General features: G+C 35.0%; 2 protein-coding genes across 2 annotated transcripts; one reads left to right on the top strand and one right to left on the bottom strand.

Moving 5' to 3' along the window:
• Positions 1-1146: 1146 nt before the first annotated feature.
• Positions 1147-3902, top strand: LOC119080700 (SLIT and NTRK-like protein 5). Its single transcript, XM_037189155.1, has 3 exons — positions 1147-1422; positions 2177-3636; positions 3699-3902. Exons 1-3 carry the CDS (start codon positions 1261-1263, stop codon positions 3790-3792), a joined length of 1716 nt encoding a protein of 571 aa, XP_037045050.1. The 5' UTR covers positions 1147-1260; the 3' UTR covers positions 3793-3902.
• Positions 3903-4655: 753 nt separating this feature from the next.
• LOC119080780 lies at positions 4656-5594 on the bottom strand. Its single transcript, XM_037189349.1, has 3 exons — positions 5255-5594; positions 4889-5192; positions 4656-4832 (listed from the first exon to the last, which is right to left on the bottom strand). The coding sequence occupies exons 1-3, from the start codon at positions 5534-5536 to the stop codon at positions 4756-4758; spliced, it is 663 nt and encodes a 220-aa protein (XP_037045244.1). The 5' UTR covers positions 5537-5594; the 3' UTR covers positions 4656-4755.
• Between the last annotated feature and the right edge of the window lie 6620 nt (positions 5595-12214).

Below are 12214 nucleotides of genomic sequence, written 5' to 3'. Positions count from 1 at the left end.
TTTAGTTTTTCAATGCAAATTTTCGTATGACATGTTTTCATTCTTTTTTTTCACAATTATGAGTGATAGCTGAACGATCCATGTGTGCTTTCACATTTTGAGTGAAACATGCATGCATATATTTGATTGCTTTTGCTAAAATTTATCTTTACAATAGGAATTGTTACGGTAGTATTACATCCTTTCTAATGTACAAAAAATTAGTGTAGCCAATTTGTACGTAGTCAATGCACTTCAAGAATGAAGCATGAGTGGAACTTTAAATAGAATACTGAAACTGGACAGTGTATCATTGTATCATACAAATTTTTACACTTTACACGGCACTGCTACTGGCATGAGTAGCAATGCTGTGCACTTTACCATCTTACTGGCGGCAAGCATATCACCTCTCTTTTTATCGAGTCTACTACTTTCATCGATCAAAGTATTTTTTATCTGTTGATTTCAAATCTTGTACTTCAATTTTTTTAACATGCATTTTACTATATAAAGGACCATATTACACAGAGCTTGTCATTATTTATGTTGTCGCTATTGATAACAGATGAATAGCCGCATGTGACAGGTTAAAAAAAAATTTGAGGTCGAAGCTTTTTCTTGAAGTGCGTTTGCGTTGATGTATTGTAATACACAAACAGTTCTCATAGTTACAACAAATCACATCAAATAGTCGAAAATATCTCTAGACTATATTTTTTTGCCAATATATTGTAATAAAACAAGACAAAACATTTGATAACATTTGGTTATAATTAATACCGATAAGAAGACGGAACTCACAGTTAGATAGACCGAGTGTATAAATGTAAAACAAATCGAATTAGCTGATTTTATTGAATGACGATGATTGATGGATGATTAATTACAACGGACTACAAACAAATATCATGTTAATTAGCATTGGATTGATCAGGATTGCGTGTGACATATTCCACATAATAACATTCGACGGCACATTGATTTTGTCACCGAACACAAAATAGTGTGCCCATAAAAAACTTCTTCATTTAACTGAAAATATAGTTCATCAACAGAACATTGTATTACATCACGAAGCTTCCGGACTAACTATTGTATTGCGCTTAATAAAACGAATACAAATCTGTCGAATAAGTTAGATTAGATTACTTTTGGTTGTAATGTCTTTTTCATTAGTATTTCGATTGATACCTGGTGAGATCAGTAAATTTTTGTCCACAGTCCACACATTGAAACATAAAACAAAGAGAGTAACAGTGAAGTTAGCAACTACTAGAAATGCTGATCATGCTATTAACAATATCCGTACAATTGTTGTATGTTCATTCAAATCCCTGTCGGTGGTTAGACGAAGGTGTTGGTTGCGTTATTAAGTGTTTTCAAGACAGTGGCGGATCCTCAACTAATATACCCGGATACGTTCAAACTGTTTATGACGAAGTAAGTATACAAAAAACTATTTGGGTGTGAGGTGATTTATGAACGGCTTTTATCGTTTATCAAAGAAGTAATTTATTGGATAGTAAACCCGCTGATAGTTAATCTGCGAAAGTGTAATTAAAAGATTTAACACACGAGAGTTTCCTGATTTGTTTTGTTGATTATTCTTGTTTTATCATGCTATCAACGCACCATGCACTACATCGTATCTTGATTTCAGATACCAAAATCGGACAGTGTATCCTACATTCGACATAAACTTACAAAAAAAAGTTTTTAATTTTCATAGAAATGAGATACCTGTCATGTCACTGTCAAGCTCATTGTGAATGCTTGGTGCGTTGATACTTCAGTACTTCATTCTCTAGTAAAATATCCACTATATGTCACAGCAATAAGTTGGTTCAAAATTAAATTAATAAATTTATGACGAATTGTACTAATTTTGTTATAGAATTCTTTGAAAATATAGTACATTTGAACTTTAGTTTCCAAACACCTTTTCCCTTTATGCGTCAAAGTATCATAAGCTTCCCATACTGTCCAAAATGTTTTAAAGTAGATTACTCCCTTTTACTTTTGACTTCGGCCGAAAGCAAGAAGTATACTTGCCTCGGACAACCTTTTAAATTATATGAATTTAAATTCGTCTGAGTCTTAGTCTTAGTTCATTTTAGTGTCGAAAGTTAACCTGAACTCAATTTGATCATTTCACTGAAAAGTCGAGTTTTAAACTTTTTATTTATTTTTTTAGTTTCCGAATTGCCATTCGACTGGAGTAAAATTAATTTTACCGAGAGATGTCACCAGTTACACTGTAAAGGCAAATTGGTTGTCTACTCTTAATATTAATCTTACTGACTTAGAAATTGATGCTGAATATATTTCCGTTTTCGAGTCGAATGTTTTCACATCGGCCGTTTTCGCCACGGTAAAAAAGTTGACCTTCACGAATTTTCGACTGATTACATCAGAAGACTATGATATAAAAAAAACCATTTTCATCGGATTCCATGCGTTGGAAGATCTGATGATAACCAATTCAATAGTAAAGATATGGAACGGAGGCTGGTTGGATAATGTTAACGGTACTATCAAATCACTCCTAATTACTGGTGTGGGACAGGAGTCACCAATGGAGATTGAAAACTTAACCGGCGGCACGTTGTCACGGACTCTGTCGAACGTTGAATACGTAAAAATCCAGTATAATCTAACAAATTCCGTTAACCACTTAAGCTTCACAAGTATTCCGAATGTTAGAGAATTGGATCTGTCCGACTGTAGTATAACCGTCATCAAAGAGTTTACATTCGAAAAAATCGGTTCGAAATTGCAATTGTTGAATCTTGAACGAAATAATTTAAAAACTTTGCCTTCTGGCATATTTAGCAGTTTATACTTAAGTTCCAGTACAGTCTATCCCTCACTAGATATAAATTCAGACGAGTTACAAATCCTAATGAGTGGTAACCCCTGGAACTGTACCTGTTCACTAGAACATTTTAAAGATCTTTTGAATGCGAACACAAATTTTGTCGGAGGAGTTGTATGCTCAACTCCCGATGAAATAGAAAATTATCCAATGAAAGAAACTGAATTTTGTCCTTTCCCGGTCACGACAACGACCACGACCACGACCACCACAACAACAGAAAGTACGACGGTTCCTGTTGATAACGGTAATATCAATGAGATGGAATGTTCTACACTCAGTGATGCTGAAAGTAAAACTAAGATTTCCATTCAACCACGAATGCAGCAAATTCGACTGACTAGAACTTTGGGCGGAGTTTCGATAAAACTACAAAAATATTCAACGGACTTGATCCTTATTTGGTCAGCTGACGACGGCTTGGAGTACTATGAAAATTCAAGTATATCCGACTGCGTCGCTAATTTGTCCAACCCGATTCTCATCGGCGACTTGGAAAAAGACACCAGCTACACATTCTGTTTAATGAATATTTCGCAGCAAACCGTGTCGCCGTTGGACTGTGTCTCTTACTACAATCATGGTGAAGAAGAACAGCTGGCTGCAGTTTGGTTATATGCAAATGACAAGCTGTTAACTATTTTTCTCATTGTCATTGTATGCATTGCAAACATTTTTATTGGTTTGGTAATTGGTGCAACGTTCATGAAATACAATGGATACGAATCATTTAGTTTTCGAATGGTCTTTCAGTGTTGGAACGGTCGGAATGACTCTAAGTAAGACGAATGTTGTGTTGATTTCTATTTCAGACCATAAAACAATTAGTTTTATTTTACAGAAAATGTACCGATAGTACGGCAGATGATAGAGCACCGCCACTGCCACCGCATCCACTGAGGGATATAAAGGGTGAAGAGGTCTATTATTATTAGTTGCATTAACGGTAAAACCAATTGTATAACCTAAGCTAAGAATCTAGGTTATAAAATGTTGAAACACAAAACTTGAAATATAAATGTAGTCAACAGTGATTACGCAACGCACAGACAAAATAGCTTTTCCACTTTTATTTTAATTGAAATGTTGCCTGTTGACCATCGCTGATGGAAAATCTCTTCTTCCCGGGAGCCGAGACTACGAATACTTTCCGGTCGAGACTTCTAGCAAAATTTCCCGGTCGTAAACAAGCTATAGTGCATTAAAGGGGAAAATCACTTTTTTTTATTTTGTTCGCTTCAGGAGAAGGAAAAGTTTCGAAAAATGAGAAAATTTAATTGTAAGTCCTGTAATTACCGACTGATTATTTAGCTGGAGGGAATGATGTCGTGGCAGTTGTTGTATTGCTTACTTCTACGACCATGAATGAAAAAAATTTAGTTGTTGTCGTTGATGTCTTGCATTCGACTGGAGTGACCGGTCTTCTTCATGGGTGTTAATTTAGAAAAATTTTCAGTTCAATTTACACATAAGTCCTTCATTGAAAAAATATTTCTTCACACAACCGAAGTTTGGATAATTCCTGCAGTTATCGACCGATTTTGACGAACTTTTTTTTTAATTGTGTGGCCTTACTCAAAGATGATCCCCCTATTAAAAATGTAGTGACTAACTGATACCACTAGTAACTTTTCTACAAACTATTTCAACGAAGTTGAACAGAAAGTCCCGTGTTGTTTTTGTAAGCTGCATAATATTTGCCTTCCCACTGGAAGCTGTTTTTACTGCGTTACTCACTATCTTCAGTTAGAACTTTTCATGCTCATCATCAACGACTTGAAATAGGTGAAAAGGAAATTTTCAAATTGCAAATAAAAAGTTTATTAAAACCTTTATATGAATCGATAAATCTGTGATGGTTGAGGTTGGTTTTACATTGTGTTGTGGGCTGTTGTTGTTTAAACGATTCGGACATCTGCACAGTTTCTGAAAGTTTGGGTATTGAGCGGAGTGAAGCAATTGTCTTGAGCCCATTCTGAAAAAAGTGTTTTTTCATGACATGCAAATGTTCTTTTTCGTAATTTAACAAACCCTGCGACCATGGATAGAAAGTTCTGTGCGTCATACGAATAGTGCATCGATTACATCTGACATTAGCAGGTAATTGGACTCTAAAGTGAACATCATTACCAGATGAGCCACCAATAACAGCATGCTCATAAGGAATGCAAAGTCGGTTGCCACCGGTAGCATTTGGTATGATTCTTCTGTTGTCATCGGCCGAAACAATACGAAGGAATTGGAAGCAGTTATCAGTTTCAGTTTGAGCGGGACAAAGTTCAATAGTGAATCCACCGAAATGAGCTGCACCTACGCGCAAGGTCATTTGTACAATCTGTAACCAAAAGAATTGAATAACTGCTGCTCTGATCAAAACAATAGATTAAATTTTATTACGCTTCCGGCGGTGTATGTAGCAACAATAATTCCTTTGTCGTATCTTCCACCCTGGCTCGCTTCTCTTCCGTTATTAGCTTCACCACAGCGTCCACAAGTGGAAAAGGCTGTATTCTGCTGAACATTACCGCACATTACTCCGTAATGATCCCACCAGAAAGGTTGTTGAGCATTGAACTCTGGCCGTGTTTGGATTGACGTACGAGCGACAGGTTCTCGTAAATGTACGTGTCCGTATGCACAAGTAGCAACAGCCAACAATATCAAAGCAAGATACTTCATCTTTAAGGTTTTTTTTTGCAGTTTCTATCAAAACGAAGTTATGATAAACGAGTACTGAAGCAAGTCGCGCCTTTTTATTCACAAGTCAAGTGCTTCGAAAATTATCGCAAATTTTGATAACTTCAAACTAGGGCTGACCTAAAAAAATTCTTTTTCATTTCTACAAAAAATTGTTAAAATCGATCATATAAAACTAGCCAGTGGGTAAGGTAACCCGTTGGTTTTAGCACCAGCGTCAGTTATTGAATATAGACAAAGGTATACCGAAAAGATCAGACATTATAAGTACACTCTCCAAAACAAATACATGTAAACAATCACAATATATAATTTCCCTTAAGATGACTACAATACAGACTGTAATCGAAAGCTCGGAAAATAAATGTAAAATACTATAAAATGAACCACGTATCCAATTATTAAACAATTAATTATTTCTAATCACAATGAAAAGATGGAGGTAGTATGCGAGTGGATGTAATTAAATGATAGCAGTAGGTGGCCCCACGTATTTATTTCGTGATTTGAAAATTCCGGTACATTCATTCGGTACATCTGTGCAATTACCTATAGAATTTGTCAACAAAACAACTTGACACAATCACTTATCCACACACGTCGAGTAAAGATATCACCAATGCAGAAATGATAGCACACCTCACTTAGCGTAAGTGACGTAAGTAAAAGATTACCACATGTTTGATAAGAGATAATATGTGCGAAATAAACCGAAAGCAAATCCATCTACTTTTAATGAAAGACTACCGTGAATCTACCACGATGCCATTGCACTGTAGCATTCAATTGAAAAAATGGTTTGAAATTGATAGACGTTTGATTTGTTAAATTCTAACTCTACTTTCATTGAATAATCCATTTTCTTATTTTGACAACTTGTATGTTTGGTCGTAGTGGAAGGCGAGATCAATGGGAGTTATAACTGTTTTCCATTACTTAAATAATGTGTTTTTGATAACGATAGGCATGCTAAGTAACAAGAACATTTTTAAACGATGCAAAATTATGTTTAAAACAATAAATTGTGCATAGACAAATTGTTTAATTTGCCCACTTAATTAAGTAAACCAACCAGTGAACATTTTACGTAATTTTGTCCTATGACCTATGAAATCTTTTTGGTGAGAGAATTTAATGCTTGATTTCCACATACCAAAAAAGTACTCAGTTGTGAGAGATACAATTGATTTTTTTTTGTTTATTTGTTAGCTCGCTCTCTCACGTAGAATTTTTTTTTTTTGAGAGGAAAGCATACCTAAGGCCAGTTCATACTCGCATACATTTTTGCGATATATGCGACCATGAACTGGCCTTAAGTAAACAGAAAAGAAGGAAAGAAGATTGACTTTTTCATATTAAAATTTCTGGAAAATCGGACCTCGCCGAATGTTTATAACACACTAAAACTACAGCATCAATTTTTTCAACTCTTTGTTATGTGTTAGAGTAGGTAAAATTTATTTAAAGTAAAACAAATGTAAAATCTAGTGTTGGTGATCTTAAGAATAGCGCAAATCAGCTTCTAGTAAATTTTCAAAATTTAATTTTTCGCCACCTTAAGAAAAAGTCATTTCAGTTGTTTTTTGGTAACTTTGTAAAAAAAAAACTTTAGAATTTTTGAGCAATTCTTATTTGAATATCAGGCGAAATTTTCTAAAATCAACCCTACATAAATATGGACCAAAAATTCAAAAAGTTGTCAATTTGTTTACCGAAAATATAATTTTAATGAAAAGAAATAAATTAAAAAATCAAAGAAAAACAAAAAAAAAATTAAAAAATTTAAAAAAAATATTTAAAAAAATGGAAAAATAAAATCAAATTCCGAATATAAAAGCACCAAGTTCACCACTTAACACTTTAATTTAGCAAAGGACTTTCTATACTCCGATTTTTGTGCAAGTGATAGCTCGGAAAATCCCTCGCTCAATTGCTCTAGAATCTCGGCATGAGTTGCAGTCGGTTCAGATTTCTTGATCTGTCCGTACCTTTCTTTCACGAATTGAGCGAAGCCAAACTTCATTTTAACAGGTACAAACGATCGTGTTACAATCTCGTTCAGTTTAATTTGCAACACCTCCACCGGTCCGTGACAGAATGCACAGAACACCTTTTCACTATCCAGCAAATGATTGGCAATGCGAAAATCTAATACCTTGCCGTGCAGATGACACATTTGTACATGTAATCGTAATTGGTTTTGTAATTATGGCACACAGTAACGGGGGGAATTCGAGGGAAAGCTTTCGCTGCTTTTTGCACCCTAAAACACAGACAAGTAAGTTAAAAATTAGTCCCGCATTTGTGATTATGTTTCAAATTTTTACGTTTATTTTTTGGATCGATTATCACAAAACATTTAATTCAATAGGTCGATGTGTCCTTTACGTTTTACTGACAATGTTATCGAGAACAACGACAAATCAGGCTTGGAACAGGTCAGATTTACCTGAGCCTGATCTGAAAATACCTGAATCAGTCAATTTTGATCTGACCACTTTTTACCTGAAACATGAACATAGTGGACAGGTCTGACCTGAACGTTTGTAAGAAGCATTCGGGTTTCCTGAAACTAGGTTCAAGTCAGGATTATTCTCTAAAACTCTCTGATTTTTGACCGCGGTCGACCTATTTAGACACAAATAAATAATGAGCTCTAGCTAGCCGAATCGAAAGCACACAGATAAACAGGTAATATACTCTATAACTTTCCTACTGATATGCTTGTTGACTGCGAAATATTACCAGAAGAATGATGCCAAGAAAACAAAATATTCGAAACGTGAATATCAATATCAATGCACATACCACGATTGCCACAAATCTCCATGTCCGCTGCTATCCTCATCGATTACCAATTTAGACATGTATATTGTTTGAAAAGTCAACTTGAAAACATTTTTTTTGTTAAGTTGAAATCGTCATATAAAATTTTCCAAACCTAGCTTGCGCTACAGGAAAATTTTGATCACACCGCCTTCGTGATCAACTCGAAATTGCCTTAAACTGTTCTTTCAGAACCTTGACCTATACTGCAGCATGACATAGTTCATGCAGAAATGTACCTCTGACTCGCTGAGCCGAAATGAGAATGCTTTCGCTCAAAAATATTTCAGCATAACGTTGACCATGACTAACGATAAAGTAGAATATTTCAGCCTATGAAAGTATACTGTACAGACCATTAGTCGAACCTGATACGACAAGAACAGGTTCCCGAATCGAAAGTAAAACGTTGCCATTTGGACCACTTGAATGTTACGATGTCACGATTCAGTTTGCAGTCGAAAACTCGTGCAAAAAATGCAAAATAGCTTTCCCAGGAGTTCGATTTTATTTTCATTGAAATTTTCGATAAATTTTCGCGACTCCGGATCAACTTGATCAATGGGAACATCATCTAAAAGATCAACTCGATTAAAATCCAAAGGAAAAGTTAGCAAACGCTGCGAAGTTAACCCTGTACGAATTCATGTACCAAGTGTCATATGAACATCGCTTAATTCATTTCAATCGCATTAAAATAAATAGATCAAAGGAAGTAGAAGAGCCTATGATTATATTGTTGGAAATCTTTGCAGTAAATTGCAAAGTAAAAAAAAACTTCGTAATCTACTACTTCTGTAGATACTTACTATGACTTCACATGATTACAAACACCACATTAACCTGTCACAGACGGCAAGCTCGACGGCAAGCATGTTAACAATTTTTTACTTCACTTGTTTTGAACATATTTTTTGCTATATAAAACCTAATCAGTCAGAGCTTGTCGTTTATTATTGATGTCGTTGTCGATAACAGATGAACTTACCATCCAAAGATTCTATGAACTTTTCCTGATCCTTCGCAATGCGCTCATCCATGAGTTTTCGGACTGTACTTGAGAGCGGTCTCAGGTTTCCTCGATTTCCAGTCGAATCGTTGGACGCATTGAACCGGTTACGCTTGCGAATCGTAACATTGGCGGTGTTGCCGACTTTGTCGTCTTTTTCAGGTAGCGAAGGCTGTATAATTGACTCACTGATTCTGGCCAGCTCCACAGCACTTGCATTCGGTGATTTGTGATCGACAGACTCAACGATTTCGGTATACGTCAGATCCAGAAAGATCAACTCATCGGAAGCGGCTGGGTGTGGTGCAAGACAAAGAATGGGCATTAGCATCTCCATTACAATTTTGATTCGAGAACATAAGATGGAAATATTTACCAGATTCACTATCACTGCTAATTGTAATGACACTTTCATCTGAGTCTGAGTCACTCAGTTCAATTAAACTATCACCGTTTTCACTCATTTTTCACGCAATAATTTTGATTGCCAAAATAAACACTGACTGATTGAAAATAAACACCCGCCAATTATTTGTTTACACGAAAATACATGACATAGATTCTAAGAAAACATAGTGTTGAATCACCTATTATACCGACATGCATAAATGTTATTATTATACCTAGCTATGCAGTGCATAGGAAATAAATATCGGAATAAATTTCCATTATAGTCGAGTCGGTAAGATCAGAACGTTTACCGAGCGGGTTGGGCAGATCGAGTGATTGAAGATTGTTGTGGCATCAAAAAAATAGGTTCTAGAAGAAGAGACAACATTTTCGGCCGCTCTCGGCTCCGCCTAGCCTCTTTAAAGTTCAGGTGCAGAGGTGTCTTTGTCGAGTGATTTCTCCGGTTGTATGGCACGCAGGATACCTTATGATAGCTCAAATGGAAGTTAAAAGTCCAAAGTGTATTTTGGTCTTAAAGTTTTTCCAGGATTTTCCAATTTTCCTAGAGATTTTTCAGTTTTTCTCGAAAGTTGACTCTCATTTTTAAGTTTAAAGTTAAATATTTTTTAAACTGAAATTTTTGTCGTCAAACTTTGTTCACCACTACGTTTCTACGTTTCATTCTGCACAATTTATAAAAAAATCGATTTTTTAACTTTCTTGGGTGCGAATCTACATGCAATTTTCCACCGATTTTCGAGGATTATTTTTCGTATACAGATAAATGCTTTTTGCGTGATTTACGGAGTTGTGTGCGTTAGAGAGTGGCATGTGATAGCTCAATCTAAAGGTATTGGTCTCAAGCATTGTTTAGCATGCCAGGAATTTTCCAGTTTTCTGATTTTCATATGAATTTTCCGAGTTTTCCCTAACATATACTACACATGAATATTTTGCTTGTAAATTAAATATTTTCAACCGGATTTATGATTCTTTTCATTTAAAAGGTGAATAAAGACCAAATGTCACAAGTGTTCAAACCGGACAAAATTTCCAACAAAATGGCTGACATACGCCATATTGGATTTTATTAAAAACAAAAAATTTCACAAAAAATACTTAGGTTTGGAACGAAAACATTTGTTTTTTTTCACAAATTGTCGTAGCGATACTTTCAAATATTTTTTCTGACATATGTATAATACTCTGGAAAAAATATTGTAATGAAGAAAAACCAATACAGGTTTTTTGTTGAAGTTATTAAAAATTTCCTTGAATCTGCTAATAGTCAAGAGGTGTGAAATATGACCATTAAGAAGCACTGATCACAGATTCGGGTCAAGTTTTCATTTTCGAATGATTTATCGATAATCGATATCTAGCAATAATCATCGATAATAACCGATTATCGATAATCTATACTACTCGATTATTTTGAAAAATCGGTTCTAAGCTAAGGGATAAAGAAAAAACTAGATAAAAACCCATGAAAGACGATATGCTATCAACGAGCACACAACATCACCGCTTACGAGATCAAAATTTCGTTTTGAAACTTGAAAGATATTTGTAACCGATCCTTCAATTACCAGAAATAATCGATATTTGATGTATGTCGATCTTCCAAATTTCATAAATATCGATAATCGATTTTCACCAAATAATCGATATTTTATCAATCGAATGATTTATCGAACATGCCTACAAACACTATCATCGACACTTTAAACAGAAGAAGTTATTTAATAGATCATTACCACATTGAAATAAATTGAAACTTTGCTTAACTAACATGGCAACAAGCTTTTCGGCAAAGGAACAGATTCGCTAATCTGCTGTAATTTGTATAAGTAACTTAGTGAAAATTTTAAACAAAAGAATTCTTCCTGAAAATTACGGCATTAATGTGAATACGAAAATTATCTATTTTTGCTGAGCTATAACGCTAGTCGTTATTAGCTACCAAATTTACAGATTAGCTTTGCTAATCAACCCCGCATAATTTCTATAAAGAGCGAAGCAAAGTCTTCGTGAAACACAATAATTATGCACCTTACCGCGACAGATTTAAGTCCTTGTGTTATTAAATCAATTTGTGCCACCGAGAATTGAAATACGACGGATTTCAATATCGATAACTAGATTGAAATGTCCAAAATTACAACACCCGTTTTCATGGCTTATTACAACACTCAAACCAGTGTTGAAATGAAATTCGTATGAGTTATTACAGCATTCGTTTTAAAAAAATGCAAAGCAACGTGATCGATCAAATTCGAAGAGTGATTGTTTACAATGAAAATTCTGAATTTTTGTGCATTTGTCTATTTCAATTCTCGGTTGGCACAAAGCATGATGTGTTACACGTATTGTAATGAGATTTTTTCAGCACACGACCCAATTTTCCTTACTCGCTCCGCTCGTAAGGAAAACTT

The sequence above is a fragment of the Bradysia coprophila genome, unplaced genomic scaffold, assembly GCF_014529535.1.
Source record: "Bradysia coprophila strain Holo2 unplaced genomic scaffold, BU_Bcop_v1 contig_350, whole genome shotgun sequence".
NCBI lineage: Eukaryota > Metazoa > Arthropoda > Insecta > Diptera > Sciaridae > Bradysia > Bradysia coprophila.
This window is presented reverse-complemented; position numbering and strand designations above follow the sequence as displayed.